Source organism: Colossoma macropomum, unplaced genomic scaffold (genome assembly GCF_904425465.1).
Source record: "Colossoma macropomum unplaced genomic scaffold, Colossoma_macropomum, whole genome shotgun sequence".
Lineage (NCBI taxonomy): Eukaryota > Metazoa > Chordata > Actinopteri > Characiformes > Serrasalmidae > Colossoma > Colossoma macropomum.
The window spans coordinates 33,951,474-33,969,140 of record NW_023494804.1 but is presented as its reverse complement, the minus strand read 5'-3'; the positions used below and the strand labels follow the sequence as shown (position 1 = coordinate 33,969,140).

Here is a 17,667-nt window from a genome sequence, read left to right as displayed (position 1 = left end):
ACACACATTTTAACATATTGGAGAAAATGGCACATTTTATATTTTATGCTTTTTTTCCACCCCAACATATTTTATTCTTAAGTAATAAATGAATAAAAAATTTATTAAAATGCCAAATTGAAGTGTGTTCTCTGTAGAGGATGTGTTAACTTATTTTTACTTAGAAAATCAACAAAACGTTTGACCAGGGGTCAAGTCTTCTGTGGTTTCTTCTCACTTTGCCGTGAGCAATTTCTTGTTAGGTGGTGCAACCAAGGCCATATCGCCCCCAGTGCTTCCTGCAGTGTACTGCGATCCGTCACAGAATTTATAAGAGAAGAAAAATTGCATTTTATAAAGTGAGAAATCGTCACAATCAGAAAACTTTATGTCTCTAATATGGTAACTTTTAATCAGAGGACTGAAAAACATCAGCTTCACTGTACCTTAATATAACTTTAGTCCAAGTCATTTTGGGCCATTTCTTTTGGTCTGTTTGTCACAAAATGTTCACAACACAAAAGACAGCATGTATTTTCAAATGGTGTAAAAAATGAACATTTCTCGAGGTTTTGATATGACTGTGGCGAAAAAAAATCATGTCTGCGAGCAAGCCCCTCTTCTCTCTGCCTGACCTCGGCCTCTGCTCTACTCCTCTGCTTGGCGGACATGTAAACTCTATTCCTGCGCCACAGCGCCAGATGGTCCAAGAATATGAAATAAGGGCTCATAGCATCTGCTTACAATTTCAGATAATTGGCCCTAGAGCATGCAAGGTCAATTGGACCACTTTTGCTTTATGTACAAACCTGCTGCTTTAGTAACTGTGATCCTTTTCCTTTTTTTTCTCCCCCTCCTCACTTCTAACACAGCATTGGTGTTTTTCACAGGAAACGAGTCTAATTCCGCGCGGTGTCCGTTTGGATTTGGGATTCGCTGTTAAAACAAGCGCTGATTGCAGCTACGAGGGTCCACAGCGGTGCCTCAGTCTGCAGCATGCGTGTGGGTGTATGTGTGTGTTAATTACTCTGGATGAGGAGGAGGAGGAGGAGGAGGAAGAAGAAGAGGAAGGTGTTTGACTGGCCTGCTTATGCTTCCAACACTGATATGCATGCAGCCAGCACAGCAACCTCGCGTGAGGAGCTTGCATAACCTGCGCTGCTTTAAAAGCCAAGAAAATAATAATTTGCAGAGGAAATAAATCATTATGTGCCGTTATGTGATTATAATATCTCAAAATTCCGAACTTCGGTGAGTGACGTTAAACTCGATACGGCTTCAGGTGAACGGAAAACATTTTCTTTACGTTACTTTCTCTCTGGAAAGAGAGAGAGAGAGACAGAGAGAGAGAGACAGAGAGAGAGAGTTGCACATACAAAAGTAAAGACCTTTAGGCATAAGTATCAAATTTACCAGAACAGGAAAAGTATCATTATATTGGTGTGCATTTATGTGTTCGTGAGCGTGTAGCCCGCTTAACGCATAAACACCTCACTAGAGACGCCCCAATTTGACTGACCAGTGATGGACAAAGTACACAAATCCAGGACTTGAGTGAAAGTAAAGAAACCCCTGATAAAATATTACTGATGTAAAAGAATAAGTGCTCTATTTGTGGCGTGTATGTGCGCGAGTGTGGACTTAGTTTATAGAGATATTCTAACAAGCCTACATTCTCCTCGTGTCTTCGGTTCAGGAAATGGGTAAAATTCAGTCCCCATCCAAACTCCTTAGATATCGGGCATCTGGTTTGATAAACTGCACAATGTTGCAGCATTTTCTTTAAATCTGGGCCTAGTTACAGTTGCTGTGACTGGAAATTCAGTATTTAGGGGAGAATTTAGTGAATGGTGCTCTATGATTGTTTTATTTGAGTCATATCGCTGTTGTCAGATCAAAACCTCATATCTCCATATGTGAACTATACAGGAGAGGGTAAAAAACATACTCTACTTTTAATGTAAGTCAATGGAACCAGACTCTCCCCCCCCCCCCAAGTAATTTTGGGCCATTTCTTTTAGTCCATTCATCATGAAATTAACACACAATATAAAGGACCAAAGGTACTTTCAAATTATGTGAAAATCTGAAAAACAACAAAAATGGAAATAAGGTTTTGTTTGCGATATGCAATATAAAATATATATTTACAAGACAAAGCCAGACATCTTCTCACTTTTTCTAGCCATATCAAAGCAATCACCAAAACATCCTCCTACCATCTCAAAAATACAGCCAGATTCAAAGGTTTGGTGTTTGGTCCTACAAGACCTTGAGAAGCTCATCTATGCTTTTATCTCCAGCAGTGGGGACTGCTGTAATGGCCTCTTAAATGGACTTCCAAAAAAGACCATTAAACAGCTACAGCTCATTCGGACACTGCTGCAGGAGTTTTAACCAGGACCTGGATAACGGAGCACATTATTTCTGCTCTAAAATCTTTTAACTGGCTTCCACGTAGTTACCAAATAGATTTTAAAGTGTCTATAAATCAATTTTAGATGTGTAGCAATTTTAAAAAACATTTCTTTTTTCATGCGCTCATAACTGAGCTCAAAGACTTGCACTTTACTCTTATTAAGCTAGCATTTTACCTTTGCTAAACTATTTTTATTAACACTTGCACCCTTTGCCTTTATTTTTAGCTTATTTATTTATTTGTTTATTTATTTGTATTGCTTTTATGTACTTTGTTTCACTTCTTTATGCTACTTAACATTTTTATTTTTTCCTCTTTTCCATTCTTAGGCACTTTGTCTTTATTTTTCATTTTGATGTTATTCTTGCTTATATTTATGTAAAAAACACTGAACTGCCTTCGAGTATAAAATATGCTTTACAAATAAGCTATTAATTTAGCTAAAATCTACCTTTACACTTTCTCACAGAAAGTAGTGGCGTAAAACGTAGGATATTTTACTATGAAATGTACTGGAGGAAAAGAAGAAGAAAAAATGGAAGTACAGATGTGCAGTAGAGTACCTGAAAAAGTCCTTAAGTACAGTTATGAAGTACCTGCACTACCAGTAGGTATATACTACTGCGTACTGCCCACCAATGCTGACACCAGGTACTTATCAGATATCAGCAGAAAATGCTGGACTGGATATCTGAGGGGAAAAACAACAACAAATCTAGTCTGAATGAATCTGAATTAATGAATCTAGTATGTTAGCTGTGGTTTTCTTCCTGCGGGCGGGTAGAATGGCTAAGTAGTTTGAGCTGTTTTCAGATCATCACCAACTGAAAAAAGTTCATTTTAAAGCTTAAGAGTTTTTAAAGAATCAATATAAGATCAGTATCGGCTCATCATCAATGTTTCAATATCAGTATCCAAACAGAAAAAGTGCCATCATGCCATCTCTACACCTCACACATTAAAGGGCCAGAAGCAAATAAACTGGACCTAACTGTGGTTAAGATAAGTTGGGCTTTGGTTATAATGAAGACAGAAACTCAGATGGTGGCTGAAGAAGACTGAATTATGATTCAGCGCAGATTTTAGATACAACTAAATCATTTATTCAATGTACTAAATAGACAAATTTAGAGGAACTATTTATACAGCAGTGAATTACAGACAATAAAAAAATACAGCATATTTTATCTTTTGACTTGTGTTTGAATTTGATTTGAAGGCTAAAAAATTCATTCATACTTTACTAAACATTATTTATTATGTATATTCAATGAGTGGTCACATTTGGTCAAAGTAGAAGTAGTCAAAAATCCACTGTAATAAATTCTAATAATAATAATTACTACAGAGGAGGCACTGATCATGAATTTTTAAGGTTGATTCTGATTTCATTACAGCAGAATTGGCAGAATGCTGGAGCAAAAATCTGCCCGTTCCCATCGCACATCCCTAATTATTAGAACTCCAAAACCTCCACCTTCACAACGCACCCAAGAGTTTTTACACCCCGGGAAGAACCCATTAGTGAGTGTGTTAATAAGAGAGGGGCAGAAACAGGGGTGTGTATTGCGGCCTGCTGGGAGGGGTCCTGGCCGCGGTGCTCTGAGGGCCATTGGGATTCAGTCCCAGTTGTGACCTTGTGAGAACACTGGCCTGTCTCTCAGACTGCCTATTATTAGTCTGTGCTGGTCAAACAAAGCACTAATACTCTGACCAAACACACCCCCCCCACCTCTCTCTCTCTCTCTCTCTCTCTCACACACACACATACACACACAGAACTCTCACCATGCCACCCCCCCACTCACACAGCTCCCCTCTTTCTGCTCAGTCGTCAATATAAGTGTCTTCACCCGCAGCACACAGCTCACCCTGTGATACACACAGAGCCAAAGCCAGCAGCGCTTTATTACTCTGCCCACTATAGCCCCCTCTTTATCCCCCCCTGAGTCCGGAAGAGAGAGACAGACAGAGAGACACAGAGATGGACAATTTATCATGACAAGGTGGCGACTGCTATGTTGTTCCTTTAAGGCTGAAGACTCTTAAACTAGTTAAATTTAAAAATAAGAAAAAAAAAATAGAAAACGGACACAAAAATGATCAAAAATGATTACAGAACATTTACTCGAGAAAAACCATTGATTTATTGATGATAAACTGCAGTAGGTCAGTAAATTAATTTTAAAATGAAGAATAAGAATAATAAAAAAAATCATCAAACAAATAAATTTTTATTCTTTTCAGTTCAAATTTATGAAGTCTATGCTATGGATCCTCCCCCTCTGCCTGAACTCCTCTAGTTCTCTCCTCCAGAATGAAATCAACTCTTCAGAATGAAGGGCAAGGTTCTTCTCCACACATTACTTTCAACATGAACATGATCTCTGTGAATTACAGAATAGCTCTCTAACTACCTCACACGCTTTTAGCTTTGCCAACCAAAGCAGGAGAATGGCTTTCGCTAAAGCTAAAACCAGAAACTTTAGGAACTGATCCCTTCCACAGACACAAAACACCAGATATACAAGCATAACACCTGTAATTTCTTTAGCTAAACAGCTTTCAGAGCGACCATCATTTGCTCTGGGGCTGAACCAATCACAGAACACCAGAGTGGAGAATACAAGGAGAGCAATACAAGATGTAGGTTCAAGTATTCAGCAGGCTGGTCAACGTGCATTCTCTCTCTCTCTCTCTCTCTCTCTATATATATATATATATATATATATATATATATATATATAGTTGTCCTTTACATTGTGTGTAAATTTCATGTTGAATGGACCAAAAGAAACGGCCCAAAATGACTTGGAAAGACGTCTGGTTCCATTGACTTACATTAAAAGTAAAGTATGTTTTTTCCTTCTCCTGTAAAGTTACGAGGTTTTCTTCTGACAACAGCGATTCATTTATATCTACCTATATGTGTGTGCGCGTATGTGTTCTAAGCATGTATTCTTTGTATTGCTATGTGACATTTGTCATTGTTGGGAATCCATACAAAGATCAAAAATTCTAAATAAAACACAAAGCAATTTAATAAAATGAAACGGTCAGTTTTCACTTTGGGAAGGCTAACAGTGTTTTTGAGACAGGCTTTTAGCACAATGAGGCATGCAAAATGATACTACGACATTTTGGTACAGGTGTAGCAGCTGCATTCAAATATAGTGAATATTCCTGGCCCACATTATTATCATTATGATTAGTAAATTATGTATGTATATATATACACACACACACATATATATATGTATATATACACACACATATATACACATATATATATATATATATATACACACACATATATATATATATATATACCCACATATATATATATATATATATATATATATATGTATATATACATATATATATACCCACATATATATATATATATATATACATATATATATATATACATATATATACCCACATATATATATATATATATATATATATATATATATATATATATATATATATATATATATATATATACATAGTTTACTAATCATAATGATACACGCACACTTGACAACAATGACAAATGTCACATAGCAATACACAGAATACATGCTTAGAACACATACACGCACACTTATAGACACACAATGCATACAAACACATCTATGGGACATAAATACAGTCTATGAGAGTTTGTGTACCAAAAGCACTAGAAATGCAATGTTTTAAAAGTTCTAATGTTTGTACTGTTCTGAAAGACTTTTATTCCTTGTAATTAACTGCATTCTTGAAATGAAAATCTATGTAAATTCAGATCGTGTTCATGTGGCTGCATGTTTCAACCAGTGACTGTATATATCTTACATGTAATATACAGTTAGTTACAGTGGTTCAAACTCCTCTGTGATCAAAGCCTCTCGCTCTCATTGATTTCTTTCTACAGTGGAGGCTTCCAAGGTAAACTGTAGTTTTCCAATTTGCTATCTAAGTTAAAATCACCATGATATTAACGATGTTGGCTAATTTTCTACTGCCACAACCAAAAAAAGTCAGTATTAAAAATATATTTTAAATATGCAACACATGGTCCAGCCCTAGTAGTGAGTGAACTTGATTTAGGAATCAAGCTATTTTCCTCCCTCGCGCTCTCTCTGTCGATAACATGCTATAAAAACAGATACAGCTCGGTTAAGGCACAATGAGGAGGCCATCTATGTGAGACTCTTAAGAGAAGAATAAGACCACTTAATCAGGCTGTTACAGGGGACATCTGGAAATTACTCTCATAATCAAGCGAGGGGGAAATCAAACTGTAGTTTCTTTTCCTCCCACTGCTTCACTTTTTTTTCGTTACCTCCTACAACCCTAATGACAACAATGTCACTTCCAATCACTTCAGCTGCGCTCCACAATCCATTTTTCAAACTTTATGACAGCTCTAATAGCTCCCACCTGTGCCTGCGATCCCGCCTGTTGACTGGTGAGTTCCCGGTGTGAAGGGGAGCCGCAGACAAAGAGCTCCATTAGGCCAGGCCGGCCCTACTGCGCTGAGCTCACTCATGCATTAAATTAGTTCCAGCTCAGATCTCTGATCGACCCCCCCCTCTTAACCCCACCCCCCCACCCAGAGGCAGCAGGCCGAACAGATCTTGGCCCCGTGGCCTCCGTCACTGCCTCGGCCACCACTGGTGGTACGACTACCACCTCATGTCCAGTGCAGCACCGACTGTTTAGATAGAACACGCAGGTTTAAATTCACCATGTATCATAATCACGATCCTGATGACTTTATAGGAATCATTTGGTTAAAAAAACAAAATCTTACCAAAAAAAATAAAAAAATAAAAAAACCCCAAAAGTAGGCAATCAGCCAAGACATGTGGTGTTTAAAATTTTTCCTTTACTTTTACACTTGCGCTACGAGGCTAATGTAGTTAACAAGTAATAAAGGCATAGGTAGACCAATCAGCATGACTTGCTTATGTGGTTTTGGGCACTTAACAACAAAAAAACACAGGCTTTTTTTTTTTGGCTAGTCGTAGCCATTTCCACCCACTAGCTAGATCTCCCCCTCACATAACGATACCACGCTGGGAGGGTGAAGGCTAGCCAGGTCTGACGTCAGCGCATCAGTTAGGTGGGCAACGCCCCACCAACCAATCATCACGCCCCACTAAACTCACTATTTTGTGATTGCTTCAACTCTAGAAAGCAGCTAAACAAATAAACAAACGAACGTAACTGGACCGCTTGCCGCACATGCGTACAGTATAAAAGGCTTCATCGTTAACACAGGAGGATTTACATACATTGTATCGGTTGCATTTTAGGGACACCCTGTACTTGACAAGGAGATAAATCAGCAGGAAATGGGACTTTTTGTTGATTTCCTGCAAATGTGGCTCTCCTGATCATCCTCTCCTAAATGTGTGGCTACTATTCAAATTCTCAGAGTCTGAAACTGACAGACTTTGACGTTGCATATCTTTTCTAATTTTTAATTTAATTTCCTGCATTGTACGGATGCATTAAAAATAAGGCTGGCCAACCAGAGCTCTGTTGTCATGGTTGCAGCCCAAACAAACGTGCATCTAGATGTCAGCAGAGCACAAAAGCTTATAAAACAAGCTGACTACAAAAAGAAAATCCATGGGGTGTGGAGTCTAGTCACACATTACACACCCCTGTCCTGATCTTACTTCCCTTCCTTTCCCACAATTTTCACAGTGTTGTTGGATGAATCTCACATATCAGAGCCATCAATCAACATCTCTGGGAGGAACCTCAGAAGGCATAGGTAGATGTGTTAGAGCCTGACTTTTTCTGAACTTAAATATCAACAAATAACTGAATTAAATCGGCGACGTTTTACAGTTAACTGTAATGGCTTCCGTGGTAATGAAAACATGCTAACTTGTTTACTAAGCTAACTTGGGAAGCTAAATCAGGATATGGCTGTAATATTGGGCTTTATGGCGGATCATAGCTGAAAGGCTGGTGGATGGGTTGAGTATGTTACAGCGACTGTATATAACCGTTTTTATCGCTGTCGTGCCGATGAAGAACCGCGAACCATTACATTCCCTCCCTGAAGAGGCAAACTTCAGGCACCGAACACGGAGACTACCTACCCTTCCAGCAGGTCCATGGTGGTTGGCGTGACGTCAGCGTACAGCAGGGTGCGGCCCAGTCGCTGGCTCTGCAGGTGCTGGCTGTACATCTGCATGCTGAAATGTTCAGAGAGCAACTCTGGAGCCTCAGTGTGCAGAGCCAGCTCTCCATCAGCCAGCTCAGCTGGCTCTTCTCTGCCCCACACCACTCTCAGGCTGGTCTTCAGAGAGTGCAGCACACCCTCTCCATCCACCTGCCCCCGCAACCAGCGCACGAACGCACTCTTCAGATCCTGTATGAGGGGAAAGAGAACATATGCTAAAATCTCCTGTGTTAAATGAACCTGATCAGAGTTAAATGTTCACAGGTGTGCGTTTTGGTTGGTACCTTAAAAAGATCAAACTCAAATTCTAATTTATAATTTTCCCTTACCCCTAGGGTAGTCCATCAGCCAAGGCATTGTCTATTTTTTACAGAGAACAGTGTGTCATACAGCAACAGGCGTCACAGAAGAAATGTCTATGTCTGAGAATGCTTGAATCAATTAGGGCCGCAACAAAGAACAGATTTAATTAATACAGTCAATAATAAAAAAAATAGCTGTGTCTGAATCTTGTAACTGATTACTTGGCTTAACATTGCATACACTTCCCATCTAACATTTACGGATCATTTAACTGAACTGGTTCAAAGAACTGAAAACACATTTCGGCCTTTTAACTGACATAAACTAAAATCATTTTGCTTTGACTGCAAACCTTAATTATTAAAATAAATATTTTATTAAAAAATACATGATCGAGTATTCTTTTTTGTCCTTAACAATCACACCACTGCCAAAACTTTACCAAATCTTTCGTAACTTTAGATGATTTTCAACATAACTCAAAATACATGCATGACTATCATACACAGCTTTGACAGTTGAACACACATAAATTCATAAACATTTTTCATTAAAACACAAAAATGTTTACTTAATTGCAGAATATAAGTGTTTCACTAGTGACAGTTCCTAATGTTACACACTGATTTTCAGACATTGGACATATTTATGTCAAAACAATGGGATCTAACTGCTCACCATGTGGCCATGAGGGACAGGGATGCAGCCTCACTTCCTGCTTTAAAATGCAGGGGTGTGGCTAAAATAAGGCTCCGCCTATGGACTAAAACTCATTGGTGGTGACATGAAAACGTAGGACGGCATTTTTTGAATTCCTTTCTTTTTATTTAAAAATTAAACTCATTATAAATCTAAATCTTTCAACTTTATTTTAAAACACATAAAACAGATCAAACGCAAAAATGCAAAAAACATAGATATTTTTTCAGAAGTTGAAATTTAGGGCTTGAGACCCTAAAACCCAACAAAATGTACCCTACAAATGATGATTGTGGATATATTTAGCTTATTACTGTCTTTAGTACTGCATTGGTTTTAATTTTTTTTTTCCTCTGGGACTAATTTGGTAGAATGCTCCCTATATAGCATACAAAGAGTTTCATTCTAAACGCATTAGTAATATTTTTAGATATAATGATTTCAAAAAAGGACAACCGTTGGCATAAAACACACAAAACACACTGTTATTTCTCTAATAAAGGTGGTATATATCTTTGATATTACTTGCATGAGTAAAGCTCACTCACATATCATACAAAATATAATTTTTAATGATTTGTAACACATGGTATGATTTGAAATATGATGTATCCTGGAATGAAATCCTTCATATCTCAAAAGACGGTTTACTGCGAGGTGTAAGTATATGTTGCCGACCACACAGATATGAACTGAATTGCTTTATTTTTTCTGGATGCTTTTGAGAGAATTTTTTGCAAATATGATTCAGAAGATTTGAAAGAGCATTGTGCAGATGAGAAATAATGCCTGCATTTTTCATTGGTTAAAACAAAATGTACATAGTGTTATACTTTTAATGTTAATTACTGACAAACTAAAAACTGCACTTCATTAATCAAAAGTCAAAAGGAAATAACTGACTATAATAATAATTATTAGTTGCAGCTAAACTCAACACAGATTGTGGCAAGTATGTAGTAATGATTTAGGCCTGCACTTTGCGTGTTGCTATTCGGTGGGCATAATGTGGCCGTTATGTGAGCTACATTAGCCTCCTAGCTCCAAACCTGAAGAAGCAAACTTTGGACACCAGATATGTTTTGACTGATCGATTTCAATGAGGAAAACTGCGTAAATTTGATTTTGGCCTTTCAAATTATTACTAAGCTGCTTACTGTTCTTAGCATACTTAAACTAGCTGGTAAGATGCTGCAGCTCCTGACTGGAGCTTTAGACAAGCCCTAGTTAATAGTGCTAAAAACTGTAGGAGCTGAATTTTTCAGTAATCAGTTGCTAATGAACAAACTGAATCACTTGCAGTATCACAGTGAAGAGCTGCAAGTCAAATAAAAGTTTGATCAAATAAAAGTTAAATTATCTTGTGCACATGTTTTCTTTTATTGGATCCCAGGTGATCTACATTCCTATGTCTGACCTGTTCTAAGCAAACAGATACAAAAACTTGGGGGGTCTTTAATGGAATGAAGTGATCAGCATGCATGGATAATCAATTAGTGACTGTGCTGGCTGTGTTACAGCTTACCCCCCCACTTCCCCCTGAGTGGCCCAGTTTGCTTATAACGCTGCTCTCTGATCAAACTCAATTAATCAGCACGATCACACACTTCAGTTGCTTTGGGGGATCCCTGAAAAAAAAATTCTCTCATATTTTTGAAGAATGCACAAGATAAACATACTTGCTCATCCTAAGGGAATGTGCTCTTAATCAAGAGAAGGGCTTTTATTCTGAATCTATTTGTAATCATATGATTAGACCGGTTGACGTCCCAGCTTCGTGGCCATGGAAACGGTCTGTGTGTTGAGTAAAACATCTTAAATTTAAATCAAGCATATTAATGTGACTAATGCAGAACTGCACTATGTGTCAAAGCTGAACATGGAAAAGGAAATTACAGGGTGCAAATACTATATGATAAAGAAACTATAGGCAGCACAGAAGCTATGAGTAATAAAAAAATCAAAAAAGAAATAGGACTGATGCAAACAAAGTCATGTAAACCGATGAAAATGAAGTCACTCAGAGCAGTTTGATGCGAAAATGTACCATCCTATAAAAGCTCAGAGTCAGAATTGTTTACAATGGCGGTGATAGGAACCAGATGTCTGAAGAGTTTAATGCCTCTAAAAGTTCCCTCACAGAAAGTTATGACATGAAATGGTTAGGAATAGGCCGCCTGATGCCAGAGACATTGTATTATCATAGTTTTGAGACAAGATTTTGGCCTAATACCTATTTTTTAATGCATTCATGGTGGAGAGGTACATGCAAGGTGTGGTGAGTCATAACAGAAAAAAGAGTGTTCAAAACCTAATTTTTCAGATTTACCAATATTTTACCATCAACACTACATATAAACAAGAAAAGAGACATTCACTCGTGGTTTTGGATATCAAATAAAATGGCTACATCTGCGTTGTGGAAATCGTGACGCCTGGTTCCTATCACCACCACTGTAACAAAATCTCTGCAAGTGTGCAAGTTTCTCCACAATCATCCATTTTACATTGAACCACTCTGAGTTTGTTAACTTTTCATCCACTAAATTTTGCAGAAATGTTGAAGAAGAGGGTTCCCCTTTAAAGAACCAATCCCATCCCCCAACATGGGCTAATGGGCCACAAATTTAAAAATAATGATGCCAGTGATTTAAAAAACATTTCAGGAGCCTTTCGGGTGGACACAATAAGAGCTCAGCTGCACTCGACGCATCAGAATCGCACATTATCACCTTTAAATTTCTCATCTGGCTGCTCCAGTGCTGCACTGTAGGTCTCCAGGGTGTGTCTATATCGGCCTGCGCGCATGAGAGCGTGTGGTAATTCTCTGAAGGCACTCTGTTAAAGCAGGCTAAGTGAATGTGTTCTTTATTTAACCTGGAACGGTCAACGTCATCATCCAAACAACAACTAACATGACGTAGCAGCAGCTCCGCGACCTTATCCAAGCCGTCCGGCCTGAAGTCCACTAGATGTACTGAAGAGCAGCCCTGAACTGTTCTGTGACCACTTCTTACTTCTTAAAGCCTCGACCTCAAAAGACATTAAAAAAAAAACAACTAAAAATATCAACAGAAATTCTGTCTTGGAAACCCCAGAAAGAAAACACTCATTCCAACAAATTGCACGGTAGAGCCAGACAGACTTGTTTTCATGAGAATTTCCATGAGGAGAGAATTTAGTCCGCCACATCAAAATTAAGGACGCGCTACCAGCCCGGCCAGTGGACATCTGGCGCTGTTAAGAGTCTGAAAAGAAGAGACGGCGAGGGCGATGCCGTAATTAGCACATTTCAAATTAGTGAACACATTGACGTTTAATCAATTAGAAAGGCTTATCGGCACGTCTCTACCGCAGCGACTGTAAAGAGGTGCTAATGACGGGGTCCCCGGGGGCCTGTTAACACCAGCGCTAGAGGGGTTCCCCTAATCAGACAGCGCTGAAGTGAAAGAGGTTCCACAACAAGGACGCCCCCGAAACCAGCTGATCCCCACCCGCAAGAAAAAGAGGAAATAAATAGAAAATAAATGCCAAATCAAAGAACCAGACAAAGATGTAATACTGCACACACACTTAAGCTCTGTTCTAGTCTTAAGTCGCATTGTTGTTGCTGTGCTATACTATTCAAATGTAACTAATTACATAATAACAGTTACATTATGAAGTCCGTTTACATTTGATTTATATTCTGACAGGTTGGAAGCTGCATTTTGGACATCTTGTATTTCAATTTCAAACAATGACAAAAGATGAAACAGGAATTTTTTTGCAAAACATCACAAGATCATTTATTTACAAACACAAATGTAGTTTCGATTGAAAATGCAGAATCTGCAACCTGGCAGAATTTCTCCACTTTTTCAATGAGCTACATGTAATTATATATATATATTTCTATGTAGAAGTAAAGGTAGGGGTGCAAAACCTTTGAAATCATTTAATGCATCACGCATCTCAAATTTTACCAGAGAATTTGATTCTATTTGATTTACAGTCAATTTCAAAAATACACTGAATAACAAACGTGACTTGAGAAACTATTTACACGATAGTGGAACACAGAAATATTGAGCTTGAGAATCATACTTTTAAATTAATGAATAGACTGTAAAGGTGCAACAATAATGAGTTTTTATGGCTAATCCAGTTTATTTTGCTGCACAATTGCCCACTTTCGTTATAGTTTTTTAATACCTAAAGCTCACATTGTATAAGCCAAAGTTGAATAACATTATAATAACATTATCTGCATTATTAACAGTAACATTAATAACATTATATATATGTTATTCTACTCAAAAGACACATCCAGGTATAGCGTTAGTATGACTGGGCGGGGCTGCTGTACTGCTGTAGGGGGAATAGATGAATAAATGTAAATGCGTTAGTGTTTATGGCATCACAAAATCAATGAATCTAAAATGGGCTGTTTTGGCAGCTGTTTCCATGCATGTAAACATGCGTTCCTTTTTTGATTTTTGATTTTTTTTGCATCATTTGAGCACAGCAGGCCTCCCTTACATTGTGTTAAAAATTCATGATAAATGACAAACAGAAATGGTCCAAAATTACTCCAATTCATCAAATTAACATATTTAAAGTAGAGCTGGTCGGTATGGCAATAATATTATATCACAATACTTCAAGACATTTTCACTATACACGATGTGTTATGACAGTTAGTTTTTCTGAGATTTAATAACTAAAAATAGACAAAATAGAACATGTAGTTCAACATATAAAAATTAATAATAATAATACTAACAATAACAACAACAATAATAATAATAATAATAATAAACTTCCTACTGTTTGTATTCAGTGTTTCACAGACTGCACTGCACTAAATCAGTTTAAACAGGCCTAATTATGTTCACCTTGTGATGAAACGTAGTTTTTTAAGTACTGACGATATTCATGATACGTTCAGAAGCGCATATTATAGTAATTAATCAATAATTCAATCGATAACGATAAAATATCATCATACTGCCCACCGCTAATTAAAAGTACAGAACGTTTTGCCTTCTTTTGTAAAGTTACTATTCCAGAGATGGTTATTTCTTTTTTGGACAGCGATGACAACCAAGTATTAGAAAAGAAATGATGCGTGTGACTAATTTATTATTATTTATTTTTACAATATTCAGTGAACGTTCTCACCCACAGCGAGACGCAGATGGCTGTGTAGAGTGTAAGACAGTGACTTAAGGCAGTACGCAAAGTGAGGAGATACAGATTCTTTGGCATGAACAGCACCTACGGTGTGAAAGCGTGTGTTTATGTGTGTATCTTTACTGAAAGACCCCGCTGATGAGGCGTCCCTCAGCGTGTGAGCTGGTAGGGATGAGCCTGAGCTCCTCACACAGTCCCGTCTCTCTTCAGCACAGCAAGGTGCACAGAGCGCGCTCTATTCCCCCCGCGGCAAACACATGCACGCTCTGTCTGGAAGCAATCGCGTTTTCATCAGAAGGCCGTCTGTTGTAACGGAGCGGCCAGGGCAGGGGTCAAACGTCACACTTGAACCCAAACAAACCCCATCGAAATAATAAAATAACAACAATAAGAGGTTATGTTCTTGGAAATTCTATTTTGTGTCAGACTGAGGGGGCCGGGCGGGCGAATAAATGACTAACTTGTCAGAAATCACTCAAACATCACGTTGTAAATGATCTCCAAACAGAGCGCAGGAAACCCAAGCACAGCTCTGGTGTCCAAGGTCCAGTCAAAGCTTCTGAACTGAAGCAGTTTCCAGCTGAAAAAAGGCTTTTAAAGGAAAGTGGCTGAGATATCAGTTTTTAAAATGGTTATTAAAATGAAGCTTCCACAGTTTTAAAAGAATTATAGACAATATAATAGACTTGGTTCTGCTTAACTGCTTAGAGCTTCATGACGAAAAGAAGAAAAGAGCTCTCAGTGACTATTGAGAGGTTGAGTGGACCCATGCTTCCACCTAGTGGACATTTCTAAACCTTTCAAAATAAACTCAGTGGCGCTTTAGCTGGCACTAAAATCCGGGAATGACATTATAGAAAGCTTGACACAATCATTTTAGACACTTACGATGGCATAACTAGTGTACAAAAGCTTTGAAGTACTTGTTACATTATTGATGTTATATTATTCAATAATAATCCATCCGATGTGGAATGAAATACAGGGTGATTCAAAAAGATTGATCCGATTTCATAATGATTTATTTAATTTGTAAATCATTACAGATCAATGCAGTAAACTGTAAATGGTTTAATGAGCATAAAGTTTATTATGTAATTTTACAAGTACTCAATATGAACCTCCTCCAGCTGTACAGACAACATCAACGCCATAGTCAAATTCATCCCGTACTGGATTGAGCATGTCGGGTGTCGCTGCACTCACGACTCTTTCAGTGCGATTTCGGAGATCATCCAGTGTTGTGGAACCAACAGCGAACGCTCTGAGCTGTTGGAGCTTCACTGCTGACAAAAATCACGTTGCACAGTTATGACAGATTCACTCTTATTGAAGTGGAGAACGCAGAACGCTTTCTGCTCAGGGGTCTCATCTCCTCACAGAGTGAAGGGAGCCATCTTCCACTGACGGTCAGAAACTCTATGACCCCCTCTTTCAGTTGGTATGTGATTGGTTCCTAGGCACCTCACGCTTGTAAAAACATTACTCTTTGAAATCGGATGAATCTTTTTTGAATCACATTGTACTATAAGCTACACACTAGAATAGATTTTTCCAAAGTTCTGCATATGTCAATCATTGAGATGTAAACAGTCATTCAGAGGGGTCTGGTGTGAAATGCTCTGTTGTAGAGAAACTTGAGTTCAAAATGTTCACAGCAGTTCTAAGAGGAACACGATGTCTAAAGAGTTTATTGCCTGTAAAAAACTTCCTCGAACAAAGTTATTACAAGAAATGGCTATGTATATACTACTAATGTCTGAAAAATTGTTTTACAATAGTTTTGGGACAATTTTTTTTTAATACACTCATGACAGAGAGATACATGCCTACATAGTGAGGCAAAATAGTCTCCAGTAAAATTCCTGTTTTTTTCCAGATTTACCAGATTTCACCATAATCATTGTCACATTCAAAGACTCAGAAGACTCACATAGGTTCAGTGGTGGTTTTGGATAGTAAATAAAATCATATTAAAATCAATTATATTTACACTGTAAACACTGTAACTCCTGGTTCCTATCATCACCACTGTAAAGACATCCAAGTTGGTAAGTTTCTCTACAGTAAAGCTCTTCAAACCGAACAAGTCAATGTTTTTGTTAACATTTTGACGATTGAACTATGCAGAGGTTTTGAAAAATTGGTGGAATTCCCCTTTAAGAACTTCTACTCAATATAAAAATTTTGTCATCAAAAAATTATTAGACGATAATATACTATAATCACCTATTTATAGTAATTTCCCGTTACCTGAGATTTGATCACCCCCTTTCAAATATGAGGCATTCTGTATGTTTAACTTCACTATCAATATTTTACAGCTGTGCCGGACATTACAGAGCTATCTACAGCTCTGCTCATCACTCTGGACACATCTAACGTTTCTCCTTTTCACAGCTTCCTACTAATTCGCTGAAACGCGCGAAGTTGTAGAGCGATAGCATCGTAACACAATCATTTCATATTTTACTGAAAACAGAGATCCTGTGCTTTTGAATTGTGATTCCAAAAATTGGAGCATTTTTTCAAACAGTGTCTTGACCTAATAGGCTTTAGAAGCACTGGTAGATGAGCCACATATACAGTCTGACTCAGTCACTCACAAAGCAAATGCTAACACACTGTAGAATATGTGGCGTCAGTGCTGAGCGGCATTTACTGCATGCGTTTGAACAGTAATGAACCAAATGTCCATTCTGTAGGACTCGACCGATACGAAAATTTTGTGTCTGATACAGATACCAAATTCAAGTGGCTAAAAACTTTGATAACCAATCAAATAATAACCAATAATTTCAGCAGATATTTTTTCATTTTTGCTTTATGTTTTAATAGTTTTATTTCAAGAGTGCCTTACCGACTGATACGACTGTCAGTTCTCAAGTGTAAACAAAAAATAAAC

At 37.9% G+C, this 17,667-nt stretch overlaps 1 protein-coding gene across 2 annotated transcripts in view; it reads right to left on the bottom strand.

Moving 5' to 3' along the window:
• Window positions 1–17,667, bottom strand: part of hlcs (holocarboxylase synthetase (biotin-(proprionyl-CoA-carboxylase (ATP-hydrolysing)) ligase)) — a 53,071-nt gene that overhangs the window by 22,215 nt on the left and 13,189 nt on the right. For both annotated transcript variants that reach the window (XM_036594933.1, XM_036594934.1), the window contains one exon: window positions 8,503–8,774. In XM_036594933.1, the coding sequence (XP_036450826.1) occupies window positions 8,503–8,774 (272 nt within the window). The remainder of the gene's footprint in view (window positions 1–8,502; window positions 8,775–17,667) is intronic.